Source organism: Pan troglodytes, chromosome 9 (assembly GCF_028858775.2).
Source record: "Pan troglodytes isolate AG18354 chromosome 9, NHGRI_mPanTro3-v2.0_pri, whole genome shotgun sequence".
In the NCBI taxonomy this organism is placed as follows: Eukaryota; Metazoa; Chordata; class Mammalia; order Primates; family Hominidae; genus Pan; species Pan troglodytes.
Window position 1 is genome coordinate 75,821,034 of NC_072407.2, and position 23,043 is coordinate 75,844,076.

The 23,043-nt window shown below is 44.8% G+C and overlaps 1 protein-coding gene across 4 annotated transcripts in view; it reads left to right on the forward strand.

The window, feature by feature from the left end:
- Nucleotides 1-3,384: 3,384 nt before the first annotated feature.
- Nucleotides 3,385-23,043, forward strand: part of MRPL48 (mitochondrial ribosomal protein L48) — a 78,280-nt gene continuing 58,621 nt past the window's right edge. The window contains exons 1-3 of one of the 4 annotated variants that reach the window (XM_063782530.1): nt 3,444-3,505; nt 4,843-4,998; nt 20,492-20,544. In XM_063782530.1, coding sequence (XP_063638600.1) covers nt 20,492-20,544 — 53 coding nt within the window. In that variant the 5' untranslated portion in view covers nt 3,444-3,505; nt 4,843-4,998. Of the gene's footprint in view, nt 3,506-3,635; nt 3,938-4,842; nt 4,999-20,491; nt 20,545-23,043 lie in introns of those variants that run through there. The other 3 variants (XM_063782531.1, NM_001251970.1, XM_063782532.1) reach the window with 3 other exon arrangements.

Sequence of the window (23,043 nt, forward strand, 5' to 3'; positions counted from 1 at the left end):
CTCTTTCATCATCTTTTCGCCCTCTCTCTAGGGTTAGGTAATTCCCACTCACTCAGCCCAACCCTGCACAAGGAGAAAATTCCTGGTAAAGTTCGGGCTGGGGAGTCAGCACCATCTCTTTCTGGCTTTTCCTAGGTAGCCAGTCCTCTTCCACCTCTGGCCTTTTATATTCTTTCTTTTAAGTATGATTTTCTTTGTACCAAAATCATACCAAAAAATAGAAGCAGAAAAGTTCCACTGAAGCTAAAATAGTTTTCAGTTTGAGGTAGCTTAAGGTATATATTTTCACTTAAGCCATAGATTAGAACTTTTGGCACTATGGGAAACTTTTTATAATAGGTGATCATGGAATTATTACTTTAAAGGAAGTTTAACCAGAGATCAAACATAGTCTTTCTAAAGGGCCTCCCTTTATTCTCTTGCTCCCTAAGGCATTCTCTGATGTGGCTGTGCTGAGAACCAGGACAGGTTTTTTTTTTTTTTTTTTTTTTTTTTTTTAAGCTTTAAAGGAAGCTTAGCTTGTAAAAATAAAACCAGAAAGGCAAAGTACTCAATGCTTTTTTTGTGATGCAAGATCTTATAAAAATCTAAAATCCATATTTACTTCTAGGAACTTTAAAAATATTCGCACATTCATTATTTCATTCAACATTTGTTGGAGCTTCATTATGTTCTATGACCTGTGCCAAATGCTGAGGATAGAAAGAAAAATGAACAATATTCCTTTAAAAGTGCTCTAGTGAATCCAGTGGAGATCTAGTGGAGAAGATACATAAGTGAACAAATAGTTACAATACATTGTGTTGAGAGCATAAGAAATGAGCTGTGGAAGTGCAGAGAAAGGACCACATTATTTCCGTGGAGTGGTTGGAAATGGCTACACAGGAAAGGTAACATTTGACTTGTGTCTGGAAAGAAGAGTAGGAGTTTTCCAGGTGAATGAGTAAAGAAAGGTCAACAGAAATATTGTAGGAGCAAAGGCAGGGAGGTGTGATAGAGAATATCATGATTGGAGAATTACAGGATTTAATATTGGCTATGGAGTAACATTTGTGTTGAAAAGGGTGGAAAGACCAGCCAGGCTCAGTGGCTCACACCTGTAATCCCAACACTTTGGGAGGCTGAGGTGGGAGGATTGTTTGAGGCCAGGAGTTCAAGACCAGCCTGAGTAACAAAGTGAGACCCCATCTGTACAAAAATAAAAATAAAAATAATTAGCTGGGCACAATGGTATGTGCCTATAGTCCCAGCTACTTGGGAAGCTGAGGTGAGAGGATCACTTGAGCCCAGGAGCTTGAGGTTGCAGTGAGCAAGATCACATCACTGCACTTCAGCTTGGGTGACAGAGCAAGACTCTGTCTCAAAAAGAAAAAAAAAAAAGGCTGGAAATAAGGCTAGATAGGTAGATGGGGATTAGATTTTTTTTTTTTTTTTTTTCGAGACAGAGTCTCGCTCTGTCGCCCAGGCTGGAGTGCAGTGGCCCGATCTCGGCTCAATGCAAGCTCTGCCTCCCGGGTTCACACCATTCTCCTGCTTCAGCCTCCCGAGTAGCTGGGACTACAGGCGCCCATCACCACGCCCGGCTAATTTTTTGTATTTTTAGTGGAGACGGGGTTTCACCGTGTTAGCCAGCATGGTCTCGATCTCCTGACCTCGTGATCTGCCCGCCTCGGCCTCCCAAAGTGCTGGGATTACAGGTGTGAGCCACTGCGCCCGGCCAGAAAAAAAATTCTAGTTGTTGTGGGAATCCTTATATCTTCGTACAAAGGACTAACCGTCTCCTTCTTCCTTCTTTTTCCCTTTCCCTTCACCTTACCTACCCCAGAGAGTGTATTAATGCAAAGATGGATTTGTATCTTTTTTTTTTTTTTTTTTTTGGGGATGGAGTTTTGTTCTGTCGCCCAGACTGGAGTGCAATGGCGCCATCTCGGCTCACTGCAAGCTCTGCCTCCCGGGTTCAAGCGATTCTCCTGCCTCAGGCTCCTGAGTAGCTGGGATTACAGGCATGCACCACTACGCCCAGCTAATTTTTGTAGTTTTAGTAGAGACGGAGTTTCACCGTTTTGGTCAGGCTGGTCTCAAACTCCCGACCTTGTGATCCGCCTGCCTCGGCCTCCCAAAGTGCTGGGATTACAGGCATGAGCCACCGCACCCGGCCATGTATCTTATTAGATTGTATTTACCTGGACTAGACAAGGAAAGAAACTCTCTGGTTGCCAACCTGCCCTTTTGCAAACCTATAGTCACAGTCCCGTAAAACAGATGAAGCACAGGCACGGAAATGAAACAGCTCACCACTTATATAACATTATGTTAACTAGGTACCTTCTTCCTGTCTCTGTTCCTCATCTGTGAAACGGGTATAATGATCCTCAGCCTCATAGGGTTATTGGAAAGACTGAATGAACCCATACACCCATAAAGAACCGACCTGGCACATACTAGCATTTGATTGATTTTTTTTTCTTATTTAAAATTTCACTTCTAAAACCCCAATAGCATTTATTAGGCAATAATTAATCACTGTACTGGAGGAGGTATGGCTGGTCCATTATATTTCCAAGCATAATTAATTGTCGTATCTGTGTTACCTCAGTACTTTGCACACAATTCTGGTATTTCACTTACCATACTAGATACTAATTATTTGTTACTAGATACTAATTATTTTTTGCTATTATTTTGATTGAGTTCCTCAAGGACTGAGATCCTGACTAATTTATTCCAGCATCTAGCACAGGACGTGGAAATCTGACTTCTAAACTCAATTTAAGAGATGATTGGCCGGGCCTGGTGGCTCACGCTTGTAATCCCAGCACTTTAGGAGGCCGAGGCGGGCGGATCACCTGAGGTCGGGAGTTCAAGACCAGCCTGACAAACATGGAGAAACCTCATTTCTAGTAAAAATATAAAAATTAGGCGGGCGTGGAGGCGGGCACCTGTAATCCCAGCTACTTGGAGACAGGAGAATTGCTTGAATCCGAGAGGCGGAGGTGGCAGTGAGCTGAGATCGTGCCACTACACTCCAGCCTGCGCAACAGATCGAGACTCCGTCTCAAACAAACAAAAAAGTCAGATCTGTGCTAGACGCTGAAAGGAATTAATCAGACAGGATCTCAGTCTTTTAAGAACTTTCAAATACAGAGAAGAGGTGGTAACAAATCATTAGTGTATAATATTGTAAGCGAAAAATCAGAATTGTGTGCTAAGTACTGGGGTAACACAGAGATGGTAATTAATTCTGCCTGGAGAAACAGCAGTGAATGTGACAACCTGAGTGAGGGTGGAAAGCAGGAGAATTTCTAGACTCTGAATTTCAGAAGCTTCCGGAACTAAAATGATGTGGAAGTTGAGTGAGTCTCGGTGGGATATTGCTGCTGCACCTGGTCAAGGCCGTTCCGTCAGTGTTTTCAGACGCCCTGGGAACGCGGCTGCAGGGTCGGGTCTTCGGTTTGCACAGCTAGAGGCCGCGCAGCAGCAAAGGATGAGCGGAACCTTGGAAAAGGTAACGTAGATTCCACGCATGCGGGGCGCGGGGAGATGGCGGACGGTGCAGAGAGGGGAGATGGCGTAGGGTGCAGAGCCGGGAGGTGGCGGCGCGCGGACATCCGGGGATGAGACACTGGGGTGCCCAAGGTCCTTCCCAGCAGCACATGCGGCTGCCTGGCGTTGAAGGGGCTGAGCAGATTCCTTTCCACCCGGGGCGAACTCTGCCGAGCCGACCCGTGCCACGCCCACACCACATGCCACTCTCTCCACCCAGTTTCTGGAAAAGGGAGAGCTCTGCGATGGAAATCACGACACCAGGATACGGTCCCGATTAACTGTGTGACCTTGGGCAGGTCATTTTATATTTGCATTCAGTTAGCAACTTCCAGAATTTTTTCTAAGAATGAAGTTTTGACTTGCTGAACTGATGAGGATGTGAAGCTACCTGGTAATAAGGAAACAGCAGTAATAAACTAGGTTTTCGTTCTTTTCTTTCTTTCTTTTTTTTTTTTTGACGGATTTCGCTCTGTTGCCCAGGCTAGAGTGCAGTGGTGCGATCCCGGCTCACCACAACCTTCGCCTTCCGGGTTCAAGCGATTCTCCTGCGTCAGCCTCCTCAGTAGCTGGGACTACAGGCGCGGGACACCATGCCGGGCTAATTTTTGTATTTTTAGTAGAGACGGGGTTTCACTGTGTTGGCCAGGCTGGTCTCGAACTCCTGACCACGTGATCTGCCCGCCTCGGCCTCCCAAAGTGCCGGGATTACAGGCTTGAGCCACCGCGCCCTGCAATAATTAACAACATTTTCGTTTCCAAAACCTTATTTAAGTGACTGTCGTAAAACCGTATAAACCACTATAAATGTGTTCCTGGGCTTTCTCCCGTTCCCTTAACAGATTTAACAGATTTCATCTGTGCTCTTTCAATTGTATCATGATGCTTAGATTAATGACTCATTTTAGCAATTTATATTAAAATTTTGTTTTAGGCATTAATTGTGGAAACTATATTTCCATGATTCATAGGTCAGCATGGTCGTTGCAGCTCATGGGTCTACCTGTGGTTACCTTGGGGCTGCCCTTGAATGTGTAAGGGCCCACGCCTCACTTCATCCTTTATGAAACAATTCACTTGTTCACCTTAGCCAGTTTGTAAGAATTTGGCCAAATATGGTGCCAAGATAATAGAAAAAAAAATCAGAAAGTTTCAAAATTCCATTGTTAAAGATGGTCACACTGGTGACTACACTCCTTGATTTGCCTTGGTTCCAAGAAGTGCTAAAAGGGAGGGATTATTTTTCAAGGAATACTATTTCCAACCATTCGGTTCTCCATGTTTCACCATGTTGCTCAGGCTGGTCTGGAACTCCTGGAAAAGAGCCCATGGAAATCTGTCATTAAGGCCAGCATCTGACATGGGTATATAAGGCCTCTTGACGTCTGATGCCACTGTTCTCTTCCCGACTCCTTAGTTGCTTTAGTCAGCTAACCTCGTCATTATTTGCTAAATGTAAGTCTGTCTCAAAGTGTTAGTTAATACTTTACATTTATAAGGAAGGTCATGGGATTTGTGTCAGACAGTTCTGTCTCTTGTTATGACCTTGGGCAAGTTATTTAACTTTACTGCTTCTGTTTCCTATCTGTAAAATGCAGATGATGCCCACCACATGGAATTGTAGAGACTATAGAGAATAATGTAAATAGGAATATTTAGTAAGGAATGAAGGATGATGCAAATAATAATATTGATATTGTTCTATAGTTAATAAATTTTCATTTACATCATTTCATTTGATCTTCACAATATCACGAGATAATCCTGGCAGATGCAACAGATGAGGAAATGGAAGCCTCATGTCTGGTATATAATAGAGACTTTAATGTCATACTGATGTCTTGAATGAATGACTGGAACCTAGGCTTTGTTTTTGTTTAGAGACAGGGTCTCTCACTTTGTCACCCAGGCTAGAGTGCAATGGTGCAATCACAGTTTACTAAATCCTTGAACTCCTGGGTTCAAGTGATTCTTTTCACTCAGCCTCATGAGCAGTGGGGATTACAGGTGTACACCACCATGCTCAGCTAATTTTTTTTTTTTTTTTTTTTTGAGACAGAGTCTCGCTCTGTCGCCCAGGCTGGAGTGCAGTGGCGCGATCTCGGCTCACTGCAAGCTCCACCTTCCGGGTTCATGCCATTCTCCTGCCTCAGCCTCCTGAGTAGCTGGGACTACAGGTGCCCACCACCATGCCCGGCTAATTTTTTGTATTTTTAATAGAGACGGGGTTTCACCGTGTTAGCCAGGATGGTCTCCATCTCCTGACCTCGTGATCCGGATCCGCCCACCTCAGCCTCCCAAAGTGTTGGGATTACAGGTGTGAGCCACCGCACCCGGCCTTTTTTTTGAGACAGAGTCTCGCTTTGTCACCCAGGCTGGAGTGCAGTGGCCCGACCTCAGCTCACTGCAAGCTCCGCCTCCCGGGTTCACGCCATTCTTCTGCCTCAGCCTCTGGAGTAGCTGGGGCTACGGGCGCCCGCCACCACACCTGGCTAATTTTTTGTATTTTTAGTAGAGACGGGGTTTCACCGTGTTAGCCAGGATGGTCTCGATCTCCTGACCTCGTGATCTGCCCGCCTCGGCCTCCCAAAGTGCTGGGATTACAGGCTTGAGCCACCGCGCCTGGCCGCTCAGCTAATTTTTTTATTTTTAGTAGAGATGGGGTCTTGCTTTGTAGCCCAGGCTAGTCTCGAACTCCTGGCTTCAAGCAGTCCTCCCACCTTGGCCTCCCAAAGTTCTGGGATTACAGATATGAGCCACCACTCCTGGACGAAACCTAGATTATTAGTTGTACCCCTCCTAAGATCCCACTGCCTTTTCTGTTCTTTTTTTTGAGACAGGGTCTCACTTTGTTGCCCAGGCTGTAGTGCAGTAGCACAATCTTGGTTCACTGCAGCCCCGATCTCCCGGGCTCAGGTGATTCTCCCACCTCAGCCTCCTGAGTTGCTGGGACTACAGGCACCTGCCACCACGCCTGGCTAATTTTTGTATTTTTTGTAGAGACAGGGTTTCGCCATTTTGCCCAGGCTGGTCTGGAACTCTTGGGCTCAAGCAATCTGCCTGCCTCAGCCTCTCAAAGTGCTGGGATTACAGGCGTGTGCCACCATGCCTGGCCCGCTGCTTTTTCTTTTCTGAGTATTTTACATCTCCCTAATATGATAATATTCTTGATTTTCCTCATCTGTGAAATGCAGGATGAAAACCTTTCCTGGCTTTCCTATGTGTCAGACCTTTCCTTCTTTGTAACCCATACAGCCCATTATACTGATCTAACATAGGATAATAAATAATTTGCGCATCTGCTTTCCTCATTAGAAGTTTTGTGGGTATGCAACTATATTTTCTTTTTTTTTAAATTTTGTTTTGAGACAGGGTCTCACTCTGTCACCCAGGCAGGAGTGCAGTGGAGTGATCTCAGTTCACTGCAACCTCCGCCTCCTGGGCTCAAGCGATCCTCTCGCCTTAGCCTCCTGAGTAGCTGGGATTACAGGCACGTGCCACCGTGCCTGGCTAATTTTTTGTATTTTTTTGTAGAGATGGGGTTTTACCATGTTACCCAAGCTGGTCTCAAACTCCTGGACTCAAGTGATCTGCCCGCCTCGGCCTCCCAAAGTGCTAGGATAACAGGCGTGAGCCACCGTGCCAGGTTGCAACTGTATTCTTGTCTATATGCACCCACCCTATAGTGTATTTGGCCTAAAGTAGGTACCTGGTAAATGTCGAATGAATAAGTGAACAAACAAATGTTGATATTACATGATAAGTACATGGTAGAGCTGGGACTAGAACTTCTAACTCTTAATTCAGTGCTCTTTCCTTGGGGCCCTAAGAAGTTTCTGGCTGCAGATAATCTCAAATTTTATTTTATTTTTGAGACACGGTCTCACTATGTTGCCCAGGCTGGTCTTTAACTTCTGAGCTCAAGTGATCCTCCCACTTCAGCCTCCTGGGTTGCTGGGATAACAGACATGCCCTTCTGTGCCTAACTTCATCTCAAATTTTAGATGAGTGAGAAGCCCAGCTTTGCTAGAATAAAACTGGATAGAGCCAGTACCTCTTTGGGTCAACAGAAGGAGTTCAGCAGGGTGGAACCAGATAAGGCATTCATGCTGATATTTATCAGATCAGTGTACTGATGATCACGATGGCAGGATGGTATCTAGGGAAGTTAGAATGCACCAAGGAAATGAGTATTGAATCACCTGCAGTTATTTTGCACAGAAAATGAATGGCTCTGGAGTGTCATGCTCAGGTCTAGATGCCACTCACTTTGAGATAACCACTATTTTCTCAGGGATTACCTTACCCCTGAACCATAAGGGTATGGTTAGGGGAGACTCTGTGATCACTAATGGTGTGCCAAGTTATGTCTAATATGTCAGCCCAGAAGGAACATCCTTGGGAACTGATCTCAGAGATAAGATGTTTTCACATTTCAGCATTTGAAGGCTAAAGTGGAACAGAGTTCATATGAACAAAATGTCCTCCAAATACATTCAATAGACAAGAATTAGGAGGACATTAAAAGACATGAGCTAGTAGTACACACATTTTAGAGTACCTAGAAGGGCAGGAAGTCCAAAAGCTCAGAATAATCAAGAAGTTGGCTATTTCCTGGTCACCACTAGACCACAGGCCCTGGAGGAGCTTTTCTATTTTGTTAATGGTTTTATCTTCAGCACCCGTCACACCCTAAGGTACATATTGTTTCACAAATGAGGAACCAAACAATTACCACCACCATTATCATCATTGTTACCAGTTTGACCATTAATAATGCAGCTTGTACTTGTTAGCCCTTTTCATGTGTTATCTAATTTAATCATGTCAACAAGTCTATGAAGTAAATATTTTTATAAACTCTTCAGAGATAAGGAAATGAGGTTAGAGGGATTTACTAATTTGATCAGCAGATATTTATTGGGCACTTGCTGTGTGCCAGAGTGTATGCTAGATGCTGGGATGTAGCAGGTTCCTGTTTTCATGGTGCTTATATATTTATTTATTTATTTTGAGATGGAGTTTTGCTCTTGTTGCCCAGGCTGGAGTGCAATGGTGCGATCTCAGCTCACTACAACCTCTGCCTCCCGGGTTCAAGTGATTCTCCTGCCTCAGCCTTCTAAGTAGCTGGGATAACAGGCATGCACTACCACGCCCATCTAATTTTGTATTTTTAGTAGAGATGGGGTTTCTCCCTGTTGGTCAGGCTGGTCTTGAACTCCGGACCTCAGGTGATCCGCCCACCTTGGCCTCCCAAAGTGCTGGGATTATAGGCGTGAGCCACTGCGCCTGGCCATGGTGCTTATTAACAGATGGACTAATTAAACTTATAACTACTTAACTGACTATGATAAATGTTGCAAATGAAAGATTCAGGGTGCTATATGACTGTGTAACAGAAGGATCCAAGCAAGTCTGAGCAGTCACAAAAGTTTTCTTGAGGACGTTGCGTGACTACTAAGATTTAAAAAGTAGGTAGGATTTAGAGAAAATATATTCCAGATAAGGAGAAGAACATGTGTAAAGGTCCTGAAATGAGAACACACTTGGAGTTCCAGAGGAACTCCTAGAGGAAGTTGGGAGGGAGAGAAGCACTGGGGTGTAGATTAAGGGAGAGTATGCAGAGAAGTAGTATGGGAGTGAGAATTGAGGTAAGGCATTGAATTTGTATTTAGGCATGGTGGCTCATGCCTATAATCCCAACACTTTGAAAAGCTGCAGTGGGTGGATTGCTTGAGCTCAGGAGTTTGAGACCAGCCTAGGCAACATGGCAAAACCTTGTTTTGTCTTTTTTTTTTTTTTTTTTTTTCCTTTTTCTGGAGAACAGGGTCTCGCTATATTGCCCAGACAGGTCTCGAACTCCTGGGCTCAAGCTATCCTCCCACCTCTTGCCTCCCTGAGAGCTGGGATTACAGGCGTGAGCCACCACGCCCGGCCCGAAACCTTGTTTCGACAAAAAATACAAAAATTAGCCAGGTGTGGTGGCATGTTCCTTTAGTCCCAGCTACTCGGGAGGCTGAGGTGGGAGGATCAGTTGAGCCCGGGAGGCCAAGGCTGCAGCGAGCTCTGTGATCACCCCACAGCACTCCAGCCTGGGTAACAGAGTGAGACCCTGTATCTATCTATCTATCTATCTATCTATCTAAACTATCTGTCTCTGAATAAATAAATAAAATTAAATAAATCAAGGCCGGGCGTAGTGGCTCACGCCTGTACTCCCAGCACTTTGGGAGGCTGAGGCAGTGGGATCTCCTGAGGTTGGGAATTTGAGACCAGCCTGACCAACATGGAGAAACCTCATCTCTACTAAAAATACAAAATTAGCTGGGCGTGGTGGCGCATGTGTGTAATCCCAGCTACTCGGGAGGTTGAGGCAGGAGAATCACTTGAATGTGGGAGGAGGAGGTTGCGGTGAGCCGAGATCATGCTATTGCACTCCAGCCTGGGCAACAAGAGTGAAACTCCATCTCTGGAAAAAAAAAAAATTTAAATCAGGTCAGACAAACAAACAAACATTTTAGATGGTGACCACAAGATTGTAAAATTGGGTTAAGTTCGAGAGACTCTAGTTAGGGAATTGAGTTTAATGGAGCTCAGCTCTGGCTTAGAAGTATCATCCAGCACTTGTGTTGAGGGCAAGTATTTACTTCTTTTCTTTCTTTTTTTTTTTTTTTTGAGTTGGAGTCTTGCTCTGTTGCCCAGGCTGGAGTGCAGTGGCATGATCTCGGCTCACCACAACCTCCGCCTCCCGGGTTCAAGCGATTCTCCTGCCTCGACCTCCTGAGTAGCTGGGATAACAGGCGTGCACCACCATGCCCGGCTAATTTTTTTTTTTTTTTTTTTTTTGGAGACGGAGTCTTGCTCCGTCGCCCAGGCTGGAGTGCAATACTGTGACCTCAGCTCACTGAAACCTCCGCCTTCTGGGTTCAAGCAATTCTCCTGCCTCAACCTCCCAAAGTAGCTGGGACTACAGGCACCCACCACCACACCCGGCTAATTTTTTTGTATTTTTTTAGTAGAGACGGGGTCTCACCCTGTTGCCCAGGCTGGTTTTGAACTCCTGAGCTCAGCCAGTCCGCCCGCCTCGGCTTTCCAAAGTGCTAGGATTACAGGTGTGAGCCACTGCACCTGGCCTCATGCCCGGCTAATTTTTGTATTTTTAGTAGAGACAGGGTTTCACCATGTTGGCTAGGCTGGTCTCGAACACCTGGCCTTAGGTGATCCACCTGCCTCCGCCTCCCAAAGTTCTGGGATTACAGGCGTGAGCCACTGCACCTGGACTTCATCTCTGAATTTTTTTTTTTAAAGTATAACAGCAGGATCCAAGCAAGTTTGAGCAGTCATAAAAGTTTTCTTGTGACTCTTTTTTAATAATTAAAAAATATAATTCATTTATTATAATATTCACTCTTTTTTTTTTTTTTTTGAGACCGAGTCTCTGTCACCCAGGCTGGAGTACAGTGGCGCGATCTCCGCTCACTGCAAGCCCCGCCTCCCGGGTTCGCGCAATTCTCTTGCCTCAGCCTCCCCAGTAGCTGGGACTGCAGGCACCCGCCACCACGCCCAGCTAATTTTTTTTTTTTTTTTTTTTAGTAGAGATGGGGTTTCACTGTGTTAGCCAGGATGGTCTCTATCTGCTGACCTCATGATCCACCCGCCTCAGCCTCCCAAAGTGCTGGGATTACAGGCTTGAGCCACCGCACCCGGCCTATTCACTTTCAAAGTAGATAATTTAATGGTTTTTAGTATATTCACAAAGTTGTACAACTGTTACCACTATTTAATTCCTGAACATTTTTACCATCCCAAAAGGAAACTCCTTACCCATAAGTAGTCACTCCCCATACTGCCATCTCCCAGCCCTTAGCACCCACTAATCATCTTTCCGTCCTATGATTTGTCTATTCTAGTCATTTCATATAAATGAAATCGTGTAATATTGATGGCAGCAGTGGGCCATCTGGATTGGCTGCTGCCATCACTCTGGCTGCAGCAGGGAGGCGTGGCCAGAGCCAGTCAGAGCCAGGGACAAGTGGGAGCTCTGCCCCTTCCGAGTTGGTTCGGTGCCCAAGTCATGGCTGTGGATCTAGGCCTCCTGCTCCACGGAGCAAGCAGGAGCCCCGCTCTTCCGAGTGCAGTTACGGCCGCCCAAACCGTGACTGCGGACCCAGGCATCTGTGCACTCTTGTGGGGCCCAGGAAGGCTGCCCCAGCCCTCGCAGGCTCAGAGGTGTCTGCTCCTGCTGCCTGGCTTCTCCCTGCTGTCGGCACCAGCTCTGATCTTGGAGCAAAGCTGGGGCCAAGCCCAGGTACTGTCGCAGCCTGGCCGGGTGTACACACATTCGGGGCAGTGCTGACACGCCAGCCTCTTGCCTCCTTGGCCCCCTCTGGACTTTGGGCACCAACAGGCATAGGAGGGAAGCCAAAGCGGGGCTGAAGGCAGCTCAGCAGTGGCCTGCCCGTGCCCCTTGGCACCTACAGGGCACTATGAATGGCAGTGGGAGGCAGACAGCTTCCTGGGCAGAAGGGGGCAGGTTCCCAGTGATACCCCACCTTCAGGCCAGGGAGTGGCTGAAGTCTGGGGCTGGGCTGCCAGTCCCATGGACAGGAGTGGGAACTTAACGGTACCTTTTCCAGGCCTGCCCATGGCCACCCATGGACAAATCAACATGTACTTCCTTCCCTCTGAGGCTCATAAAAACTTTGGGTCTGGGTGTAGTGGCTCATGCCTGTAATCCCAGCACTTTGGGAGGCTAAGGCAGGCAGATCACCTGAGGTCAGGAGTTTGAGACCAACCTGGCCAACATGGTGAGACCCCATCTGTACTAAAAATACAAAAAAATTAGCCGAGCCTGGTGGTGGGCGCCTGTAATCCCAGCTACTTAGGAGGTCGAGGCAGGAGAATCCCTTGAACCCAGGAGACAGAGGTTGCAGTGAGATCACGCCATTGCACTCCAGCCTGGGTGAAAAGAGTGAGACTGTCTCAAAAAAAAGCAAACAAACCAAACTTGGGCTCAGCCAGAGCTGAGCAGACATCGGGACAACCGGCTGCAGAGAGGAGCTATCCACTCTACAGCCTTCTCTGCTGAGAGATGGGAAGACATTCAGATGACCTGCCTGCAGAGAGGAGCTGCCCACTCCAAGGTCCTCCTCTGAGCTATTCTGCCACTCAATAAAGCTCTTCTTTGTCTTGCTCACCCTCCGCTTGTCTGCATACCCCATTTGTTCTGGTTGCAGGACAAGAACTTGGGACCCGTTTAATGGCAGGGCTAAAAGAGCTGCAACAGAAACGGGAATGAGATGTGCCCCTTTTTCACCAGGTTGTGGGTGAAGAGAAGGAAAGAAGAGCTGCAGCCCTTCAGGGAGCCCAGACCTGGGAGCTCCCTGAGCCAGGGCTGTGACTCCCTCCTTGGAGCCCTGTGGTTGCTGGCATCTCCAAGCTTCTGAGCGCCACGTGTTCCCCAGTGCCAGCTGTGAAAGCTGCTTGTGGTGCACCTGGTCCGGCCTCGCAGAGAGCCAGTGCCTGTGCCAGCACCTGGAGCTGCCCACCCTGCTGCAGCAGCCGGCATGTCTGACTGTGCACATTGGCCAGACCCCATGCTCACTCACATACCCCTCACCGGCCTATGCCTGACTTGCCCTTGGCAGGCGTGGGACCCAGGCTGGTAGCGTGAGCGGAGGACAGCCTGCCAAGACAAGTGGGTGAAACAAGCCCAGTGGACCAGAGCAAAATTCGGGCAAAGATGCCACCAGCCACAGACTTTCTGGCCAGAAAAATGACACTCCAAAAATCCTGTAACAATATGTGAGGCCAGCTGACTTTCCAAGGACTATACAGCTAGTAAAATGGAAGTGCTAATATTCAAACACAAATTTGTGTTTGGGTTTGGATATAAAACTTGTGCTCCTAACAGCCATAAGGACCCAATCCAAAGGCAGACTTTGATAATCAACATAAATATGTTTAGAAGGTTATGGCTAAAGGAAAGACTGGAAACAAAAACAATTTTTTTTTTCTTTTTTGAGACAGAGTCTCGCTCTGTCGCCCTGGAGGGCAGTGGCACAATCTCGGCTCACTGCAACCTCCACCTCCTGGGTTCAAGTGATTCTCCTGCCTCAGTCTCCTGAGTACCTGGGATTACAGGCGCCCACCACTGTGCCTGGCTAATTTTTGTATTTTTACAAAATACAAAATACAGCCTTTTACAAAATACAGCCTGTTGGCCAGGCTGGTTTCAAACTCCTGACCTCAGGTGATCTGCTTGCCTCAGCCTCCCAAAGTGCTGGGATTACACACGTGAGCCACCTCGCCTGGCCAACAAAAACAATTTTTAAAAGAACTTGAGAAAACCTGGAGGCAATGATTATTGCCTTCAAATATGTGAAGGGTTTGACTTCTTGTATGAAAAACAAGAACTGAACTTACTTTGTATGATGTCAGAGTGGGGAACTAGGCACAAACCGTAGAAGTTACAGGGAGATGGGTTTGGGCTTTCTATGTGGGAGAACATTCAGATAGTTAGCAGTGTCTGAAAATGTTTCAGTTTTGACCAGGGAGGTATTTAAGTAGCAGATGGATCATTATAGACAGAGAGGCTAGTATTGGTTGCGTACGTGGGAAAGGTAATGGTGAGGCTGGATGTGGTGGCTCACACCTGTAATCCCAGCACTTTGGGAGGCCGAGGTGGGCGGATCACGAGGTCAGGAGTTGGAGACCAGCCTGGCCAACATAGTGAAATCACGTCTCTACTAAAAATACAAAAAATTATCCGGGTTTGGTGACGGGCACCTGTAATCCCAGCTACTCAGGAAGCTGAGGCCGGAGAATCGCTTGAACCTGAGAGGCGGAGGTTGTAGTGAGCTGAGATCGCGCCATTGCACTCCAGCCCTGGCAACAGTGCAAGACTCCATCTCAAGAAAAAAAAAAAAAAGAAAAGAAAGGAAGGTAGTGGTGGGCACTGAGAGTGGAAAGCCAGTGAGGAGAATTTGAAGCTTCTGATAAATGAACTTAGGCAGGGACTGGGCTTTTCCAGGATGCCTAAGATGAGAGTAAACTCCTTGTAAGCTTTGGAATGTAGAACCTGGGCAACATGGCAAAACCCCATCTCTACAAAGAAAAAATTAGCTGAGTGTAGTGGCGCACATCTGTAGTCCCAGCTACTTGGGAGGGTGAGGCAGGAGAATGGCTTAAGTCTAGGGGGTCGAGGTTGCAGTGAGCCATGATGATGCCACTTTACCCCAGCCTGGGTGACAGAGCAAGACCTTGTCTCAAAAACAAAAGAATTGGAATATAGATCAAGGTGTTGTTCATCTTGGAATAAAATAAGAGCTGTCATGTAATAGCCGACTTGCTTTGCAACAGGAGTATAGGATATAGTATATAGTAGTAGAGAGAGCTCTGATTGTGGGGTCAGCTAGAACATGACTTATTAGTTGTGTGCATTAGGCATGTTAATTCGCTTTTCTGAGCTTTGATTTCCTCACTATAAAATGCAGTAGAAATATCTACTTCACAGGCGTGGAACATAGGCACTAGAGACTTGGAAGGGTGGGAAGGCAGGAGGGGGATGAGGGATGAGAAATTACTTAATGGGTACAATGTTCATCATTTGAGTAATGGTTACACTAAAAACCCAGATTTCACCAATAAGCAATGTATCCATTTAACAAAATGGCACTTGTACTCCCTAAATCTATATAAAAGAAAATACAAAGAACTATGCCTCACAGAATGGTTGTGAGGATTAAAGGAGATGGTGTTTGGCATATAGCAGGTGCTCAGTAAATGGTAGGATTTTTGAATGGCTATTATCATTAGCTATGAACTTCATTAGTATAAATTGGTATCAGTTTTTTGAGAGGTAGTGTGGAAGAATAGAAGGGATGGACTTTGGATTCAGGCAGACCTGGGTTTGAATTTCTCTTACCAAACCTATAACTTTGGGCAATTTACATAAACTTTTTTTTCCTGTGTAAAATAGAGCCAGTTATCTCAATAATGCCCCATCAGAGAGGGTTGCTGTAACGATTAATTGAAATAATATGGGCCAGGCCTGGTGGCTGACTCCTGTAATCCCAGCATTTTGGGAGGTCAAGGCAGGAAGATTGCTTGAGGCCAGGAGTTTGAGACAGCATGGGCAATATAGTAAGATCCAGTCTCTTAAAAAAAAAAATTAAAAAAACAAATAGTATGCGTAAAGTGCCTAGCAAATAGGACTCAATAAATGGTAGTAACAATGCTATTTTAAATAATATTTATTAATACACAAATATATTCTGTTACTTTCATGAAACAGCTCTCAGTTGCTTGCATCAAAGACCCCTGACCCACTGCTCTCACCACCCACCCCAGACTCTGATGTCTTAAGCTACTCACATGCTATAGATTTTGCCCTGTGACTTCAGTTTTTTGGTAGTTGTGCAGTCCTTGCTTGGTTCCTGGCTCATGGGAGTATTTTTGTTACCCAGTGCAGCATCTGTGTCCTCATTCATTCATTCGCTGGCGTCACCATCCTCCTCTTCCACTTGCAGGGCCAGAGCTGCTCTTCATTTGCTAATGGGGAGGAGAGGGTAATTGTAGATACAGTCCCAAAATAGATTACTTTTGTCCAGATAAATAATGCCAAGCATTGCAGGGGAGAGGAAGCACATTTCCCAGAGCTGACAGGGAGAGTTCATACCATAATTTGAATGTCTTCCAGAAAGTTGTCAACTCTTTTTTCTTTTTCTTTCTTTTTTTTTTTTTGAGATGGAGTTTCGCTCTTGTTGCCCAGGCTGGAGTGCAATGGCGTGATCTCGGCTCACAGCAACCTCTGCCTCCCGGGTTCAAGCCATTCTCCTGCCTCAGCCTCCGGAGTAGCTGGGATTACAGGCATGCGCCACCATGCCCAGCTAATTTTGTATTTTTAGTAGAGACGGGGTTTCTCCATGTTGGTCAGGCTGGTCTCGAACTCCGGACCTCAGGTGATCCGCCCACCTCGGCCTCCCAAAGTGCTGGAATTACAGGCGTGAGCCACTGCGCCCGGCCGAAAGTTGTCAATTCTTAAGCCTGGCTTTTAGATAATTAAAACCTTGGTTATTGTAGAGACTCAGAAATCTGAACAATTAAAATGAGAAAGCAGTCTCATTTTGGTCTTTTTTTCCCATCCAGTCCCTCTTCTATATGAAGTGACCCATTTAAAAATATATTCTGTTCACTCTCATTTCTATTGTTTGTCATGGTTAATAGATCCCGGCCCTGGAGAGACTTTAGAGTCATCTGATCTAACTTCAAAGTACATGGCTAGTGGTTGGGGGAGCTGGCCTGACCTCTCCTGGGGCCCCAGTTTCCTACTCTGTCTTTTATGCTGACCAATATTAGGTTAAGTGTATTGCACACATACTTTACAAAGTCTTTTAGTACCTGATTCAATGTGCTTCTGGGATCATCTGCACATTTTGCCCTTCTGTCTATTCACATCCTTCCCAATCTTCATGGTTTTACATCCTCTGGGAGACTTTTCTTAAGTTTTATCTTTCCGCCTCCTAATTTCCTAAGCACTAACATCTTCATTTATGTGAGAAAAGGTGTAGAATAGTGGGGAAATTATGGATTTTGGTGTCAGAGAAACCCAAGACCCTATGCTAGCTTCAATAGTAGTTGTGTGACTTTGGGTAGGTTACTTAATCTGTTTCCTCAACTGTAAAGTGGTGATAATAATGCTTATCTTGTAAAGGTATTATGATTTAGACACATGGTAGGTGCTCAACAAAGTAGATGTCGGTGCTTAATATATGGTAGCAATGATTATCATTTATTCACTTCTTTCTAATCATTTATTCATCAGAACAAACCTTGATTGTCTACAATGTGCCTGAGAGGAAAGTGACATGACCCTTGCTCTGAGGATCTCTTGGTTTAGTATAGGGGTTCTTGGGTGATGAGAAGAGTTTTGGTGAATCTCCTGAAGTAGTAGGCAAACTCTTTATATATCCTTGCTTATATGCATTTGTCTAGGAAGAGGGTTCATGACTGAGCAGATCCTCAGCAACGTCTGTAACTCTGCAAAAGCTAAGGATTTCTCTTAGCCATCTCCCCCTGGATTTCCTGCCAGGTGTGCTTGTTGTTCGCACCACCTATTTTGACTTCATACAATGCCTGCAATATTGCTTAGCTGTTTAATACAAATGTATGTCTGTGTCTCCAGCCATCCAAATGCCTGAAGGACAGAGATTGTGCATACATTTTTTGATAGCTTTATTGAAATATAGTTCACATAACCTACAATTCACCTATTTAAAGTGTGGAATTCAGTAGCTTTTATTATATTCACAGAATTGTACAACCATTACTACAATCAGTTTGAGAACATCATCCCCCAAAAAAACTCCATACCCCTTAGCAGTCATCCACAGCTCCCCAGCCCTTCCAGCCCCAGGCAGCCACTAATTCACTTCCTTTCTCCATAGATTTCACTATTCTGGATATTTCACAGAAATAGAATCATGTAATATTTGGTCCTTTGTGACTGGTTTCTTTTATTTAGTATAATGTTTTCAAGATTCATCCCTGTAGTTACATTTTGTTTTTATATTCTCTTTAACATTCAGCATAGCAGTTGGCATATAAGCTTTTTTTTTTTCTTTTTTTTTTTAACTTGAGACAGGGTCTCATTCTGTCACCCCAGGCCAGAGTGCAATGGCACAGTCACGGCTCATTGCAGCCTCAGCCCTCTGGGTCCAAGTGATCCTCCTACCTCAGCCTCCTGAGTAGCTGGGATCACAGGTGTGCACCACCACGCCTGGCTAATTTTTTGTTTTGTAGAGAAAGGGTCTTCCTATGTTGGCCAGGCTGGTCTCAAAATCCTAGGCTCAAGTGATCTTCCTACTTTGGCCTCCCAAAATGCTTGGATTGTAGGCATTAGCCACTACACCTGGCTTATAATAGACTTTTTAAAAATAAGCTTTATTTTAGAATAGTTTTAGATTTACAGAAAACTTGCAAAGACAGTACACAGAGTTCCCATATATCCCAAGTTCCCCTATTACTATTATCTTTACATTAGTGTGATTTATTTATTTATTTTTTGAGACAGAGTCTTGCTCTGTTGCCCAGACTGGAGTGCAATGGTATGATCTCTGCTCACTGCAACCTCTGCCTCCCGGGTTCAAGAGATTCTCCTGCCTCAGCCTCCTCCCAAGTAGCTGGGATTACAGGCACGCACCACCACCCCTGGCTAATTTTTGTATTTTTGGGAGAGACGGGGTTTCACCATGTTGTCCAGGCTGGTCTTGAACTCCTGGCCTCAAGTGATCTGCCTGCCTCAGCCTCCTCAAGTATTGGGATTACAGGCGTGAGCCCCCACACCCGGCCTAGTGTGATTTTTTTTTTTTATAATTAATGAGCCAATATTGGTATATTAGCTAGTGTCCATACTTTATTCAGATTTCCTTACTTTTTCTCTAGTGTCCTTTTTCTGTTGCAGATCCCATTCAGGATATTATATTTTATTTAATCGTCGTCTTTTCCGTAAGCTCCTCTTGACTGATAGTTTCTCAGATTTTCCTTGTTTTTGCATACTAGACTTTTCATACATCCATGTTGAAAGAATTAAAATTGTTATCCATAGTGGGCAGGATTTTCTCTTTATGTTATGGGACCTTAAGAACAGACTTTTTTTTTGTTTCTTTCCCGTAAAACAAACAAACAAACAAAAGAACAGACGTTTGTTTGGAAGACTGAAGCAAGGGAATTGCTTGAGTCCAGGAGATCGAGGCTGCAGTTGCTATCATTATATTTGTTTTTTTGTTCTTATCTCCATTGTGAAGTATCATTATCACTGTCATTTTTTAATTTTATTTTTATATTTTAATATTTTTTTGAGACAGAGTCTTGCTCTGTTGCCCAGGCTAGACTGCAGTGGCGAGATCTCGGCTCACTGCAACCTCCGCCTCCTGGGTTCAAGGGATTCTCCTGCCTCAGCCTCCTGAGTAGCTGGGATTACAGATGCCCGCCACCATGCCTGGTTAATTTTTGTATTTTTAGTAGAGACGTGGTTTCACAATCTTGGCCGGGCTGGTCTTGAACTCCTGACCTCGTGATCCACCCACCTTGGCCTCCCAAAGTGCTGGGATTATAGGCGTGAGCCACCGCGCCCAGCCTATCACTGTTATTGAGAGAGACAGTGTACTATAATAGAGGCATAGCTTTTGTAGTAAGTCAGTCCTCTTTTTTTTTTGAGACGGAATCTCATTTTATGGCCCAGGCTGGAGTGCAGTGGCGCAATCTCTGCTCACTGCAACCTCCGCCTCCTGGGTTCAAGTGATTCTTCTGTCTCAGACTCCTGAGTAGCTGGGAGTACAGGCATGCACCACCATGCCCGGCTAATTTTTGTAATTTTAGTAGAGACAATACCATGTTGGTCAGGTTGGTCTTGAACTCCTGACCTCATGATCTGCCCGCCTCAGCCTCCCAAAGTGCTGGGATTACAGGCATGAGCCACCGCACCTGGCCATTAAGTCAGTCCTCTTAGCAGCTTATTAGGTATAATTTTTTGGAATATAACCTCTCTGGGTCTCAGTTGCTTTACTTACGAAATTGTCTTGCAGTGTTTTCAGAGTTAAAGAAGATTTAATAAAGCCCCTCTCATGATGCTGTGCATGGCAGATGCAGAGTAATTATTGATTGATATTAGAAAAAAATAGATTAAGTTGGAAATAGTAAACGGTGAAAAAGCAGTGTGGGAGGGGGACTTCTGTTTTTTGAGCATTTACTGTAGTGGGTGGAATGAGAATGAGGACCTTGGTTTGTTTGCATGCTTGGTGTTAATTGTAGGGTAGCTTCTTTGTTAGATAAGAGCCTTTTTGTCCTTTTTTGGTTTGTGTACTGTGGGTTTCTTGCCTCTCTGAGAAGACATACTTGGAGGTCTATAAATGCTTAAGATTGTCCTAACATGGCTGTTTTGCTGTAGATGCTGTGCCTGAGGAACAATACCATTTTTAAGCAAGCCTTTTCTCTCTTAAGGTAAGAATATTAAAAACAATAATTAAATATAGGTAACATTTGCCTTTGGCTTCATAGTTCATAGCATTTTTTCATCATATTTACTTGCATGTCTATAAGCACATTATGCATCTCCCCTGCCACCTTGCTCCTTCCCCATTCTCAGTTAATAGCATCTCCATTCATCTAGTTGCTGAGGCCAAAATACTTGCAGTTAATCTTTGATGCTGTTCTTTTTTTTTTTTTTCTTTTTGAGATGGAGTTTCACTCTGTCACCCAGGCTGGAGTGCAGTGGTGTGATCTTGGCTCACTGCAATCTCTATCTCCCAGGTTCAAATGATTCTTCCACCTCAGCCTCCCAAGTAGCTGGGATTACATGCACCTGCCACCATGCCCAGCTAATTTTTGTATTTTTGTAGAGATGGGGTTTCACCATGTTGGCCAGGCTGGTCTTGAACTCCAGATCTCAGGTGATCTGCCTGCCTCGGCCTCCCAAATTGCTGGAATTACAGGTGTGGGCCCCCGCGTCCAGCCAGATGCTGTTAATTCTTCAGCAAAACTTGTTGGCTTTACTTTTGAAATATAAACAGAACCTTTTTTTTTTTTAATTGAGACAGCGTCTACCTCTGTTGCCCAGGCTGGAGTGTAGTGTCATGATCACAGCTCACTGTAGCCTTGACCTCCCAGGCTCAAGTGGTTCTTCTACCTCAGCCTCCCAAGTAGCTGGGACTACAGGCATGTACTAGCATGCCCCATTCGTTTTTGTATTTTTTGTGGAGACGGGGTTTTGCCATGTTGCCCAGGCTGGTCTTGAACTCCTGGGCTCAAGTGATCTGCCCAAAGTGCGGGGATTACAGGCATGAGCCACTGTGCCAGACCTAGAACCATTTCTTTCTCCAGTTTTTGCCTCATGCTTTCTGTTATGCTAAACCACTAGGGGCCAGCTCCTTATTTTCTCATTGCCTTTACTACCATCACTTTGCCGCCCAACTGGTCTCCCTAGTTTACCTTTGTCTTCTGTTCTTCACAGTAAAGCAGAGTGATTTTTTTTTTTAAAGAGACCTAACATTATGAACATAAGAACGATTCTTTTAAAGCCAAGTTAGCTCACATCACTCCTTTGCTCCAAATTCTCCAGTGGTATCCCATCTTACTCAAACTAAAACCTGCAATCTTTACCATGGCCTATAGGACCTTCCATAATCTGTATCCTCATTTTATACTACTTACTCAGCATTAGCTGTGCTGTGGTTTGCTATTCCTTGATAATCTAAGCACCTTCCCACCCCAGGATCTGTGCATATTCTTTCCTCAGATATCCATATGGTTTGTCCTATACTTTTTTCAGGTTTCTGTCCAAATGTCATCCCATCCAAGAGGCCTTCCCTGACTACTCTATGTAAAATATACACCCCTCCATCAATCTCTGTTCCTTTAAACTTTGCTTTTTCTTTATAGCAGATGTCACCATCTGACTCATTTTTTATATATAAAAATGTTTAACTGTCTTTCCTTGCCCCTTAAAAATAAGCATCATGGGGATACTGCCCTATTCCTAGGCCTACGATGGTATCTGACACATAGTAGGCATTTAATAAATATTTGTTAAATGAATGAATTGACCTTCATAGTGACCTGGTAAAACAGATGATATTATCTCAATTTTATATAAATAACTGGGGTCCAGAGAGTTTAATCTGTTGTTTTAATATGATGGAGCTAATTTGGGTTGGAATTAGGATTCAAATCCAAGTTGTCTTTTTTTTTTAAACTGTTCTGTGTATAGATTGCTCTCCATTGTTTTTCTTTTTTCTTTATTTTTTTGAGACAGAATCTCTTTCACCCAGGCTGGAGTGCAGTGGCACTATCTCAGTTCACTGCAACCTCTACCATCCAGGTTCAAGCAATCCTCCTGCCTCAGCCTCCTGAGTAGCTGGGGTTACAGGCGCCCACCACCATGTCTGGCTAATTTTTCTATTTTTAGTAGAGATGGGGTTTCACCATGTTGACCTGGCTAGTTTCGAACTCCTGACCTCAAGTGATCCATGCTCCTCAGCCTCCCAAAGTGCTGGTATTACAGGCATGAGCCACCGTGCCCAGGCTCCCCATTGTTTTTCTCTAAGTGTGATGAAATACATTTGGTGGTTTATTTCTCTGTTCAGCAGCAAATATGCACCAAGTGTCTTTTGTGTGACAGCCACAGGATATAAAATAATGTATCGTATATCTTCCCGAACTACTCGGCACTCATGATCCTGGATGATTTCTTGAGTCCTTAACATTTATTGAGGGCTTTCTCCCTTTATTTCCCTTCCATCTTCTTTTTTTTTTTTCTTAATCCCAAATGTGATAGTATCTCGTTCCATCTTAATTTATTATCCCATCTTAATCAGTCAACTACTATTTGATAAGCACCTCCTATGGCACCATACTAGCTATTTTTCATTATCTCTAATCTTCACGAAAAACACTACAAGACAAATATAAATATCATTTTGCAAAAGAGGAAACTGACTCAGA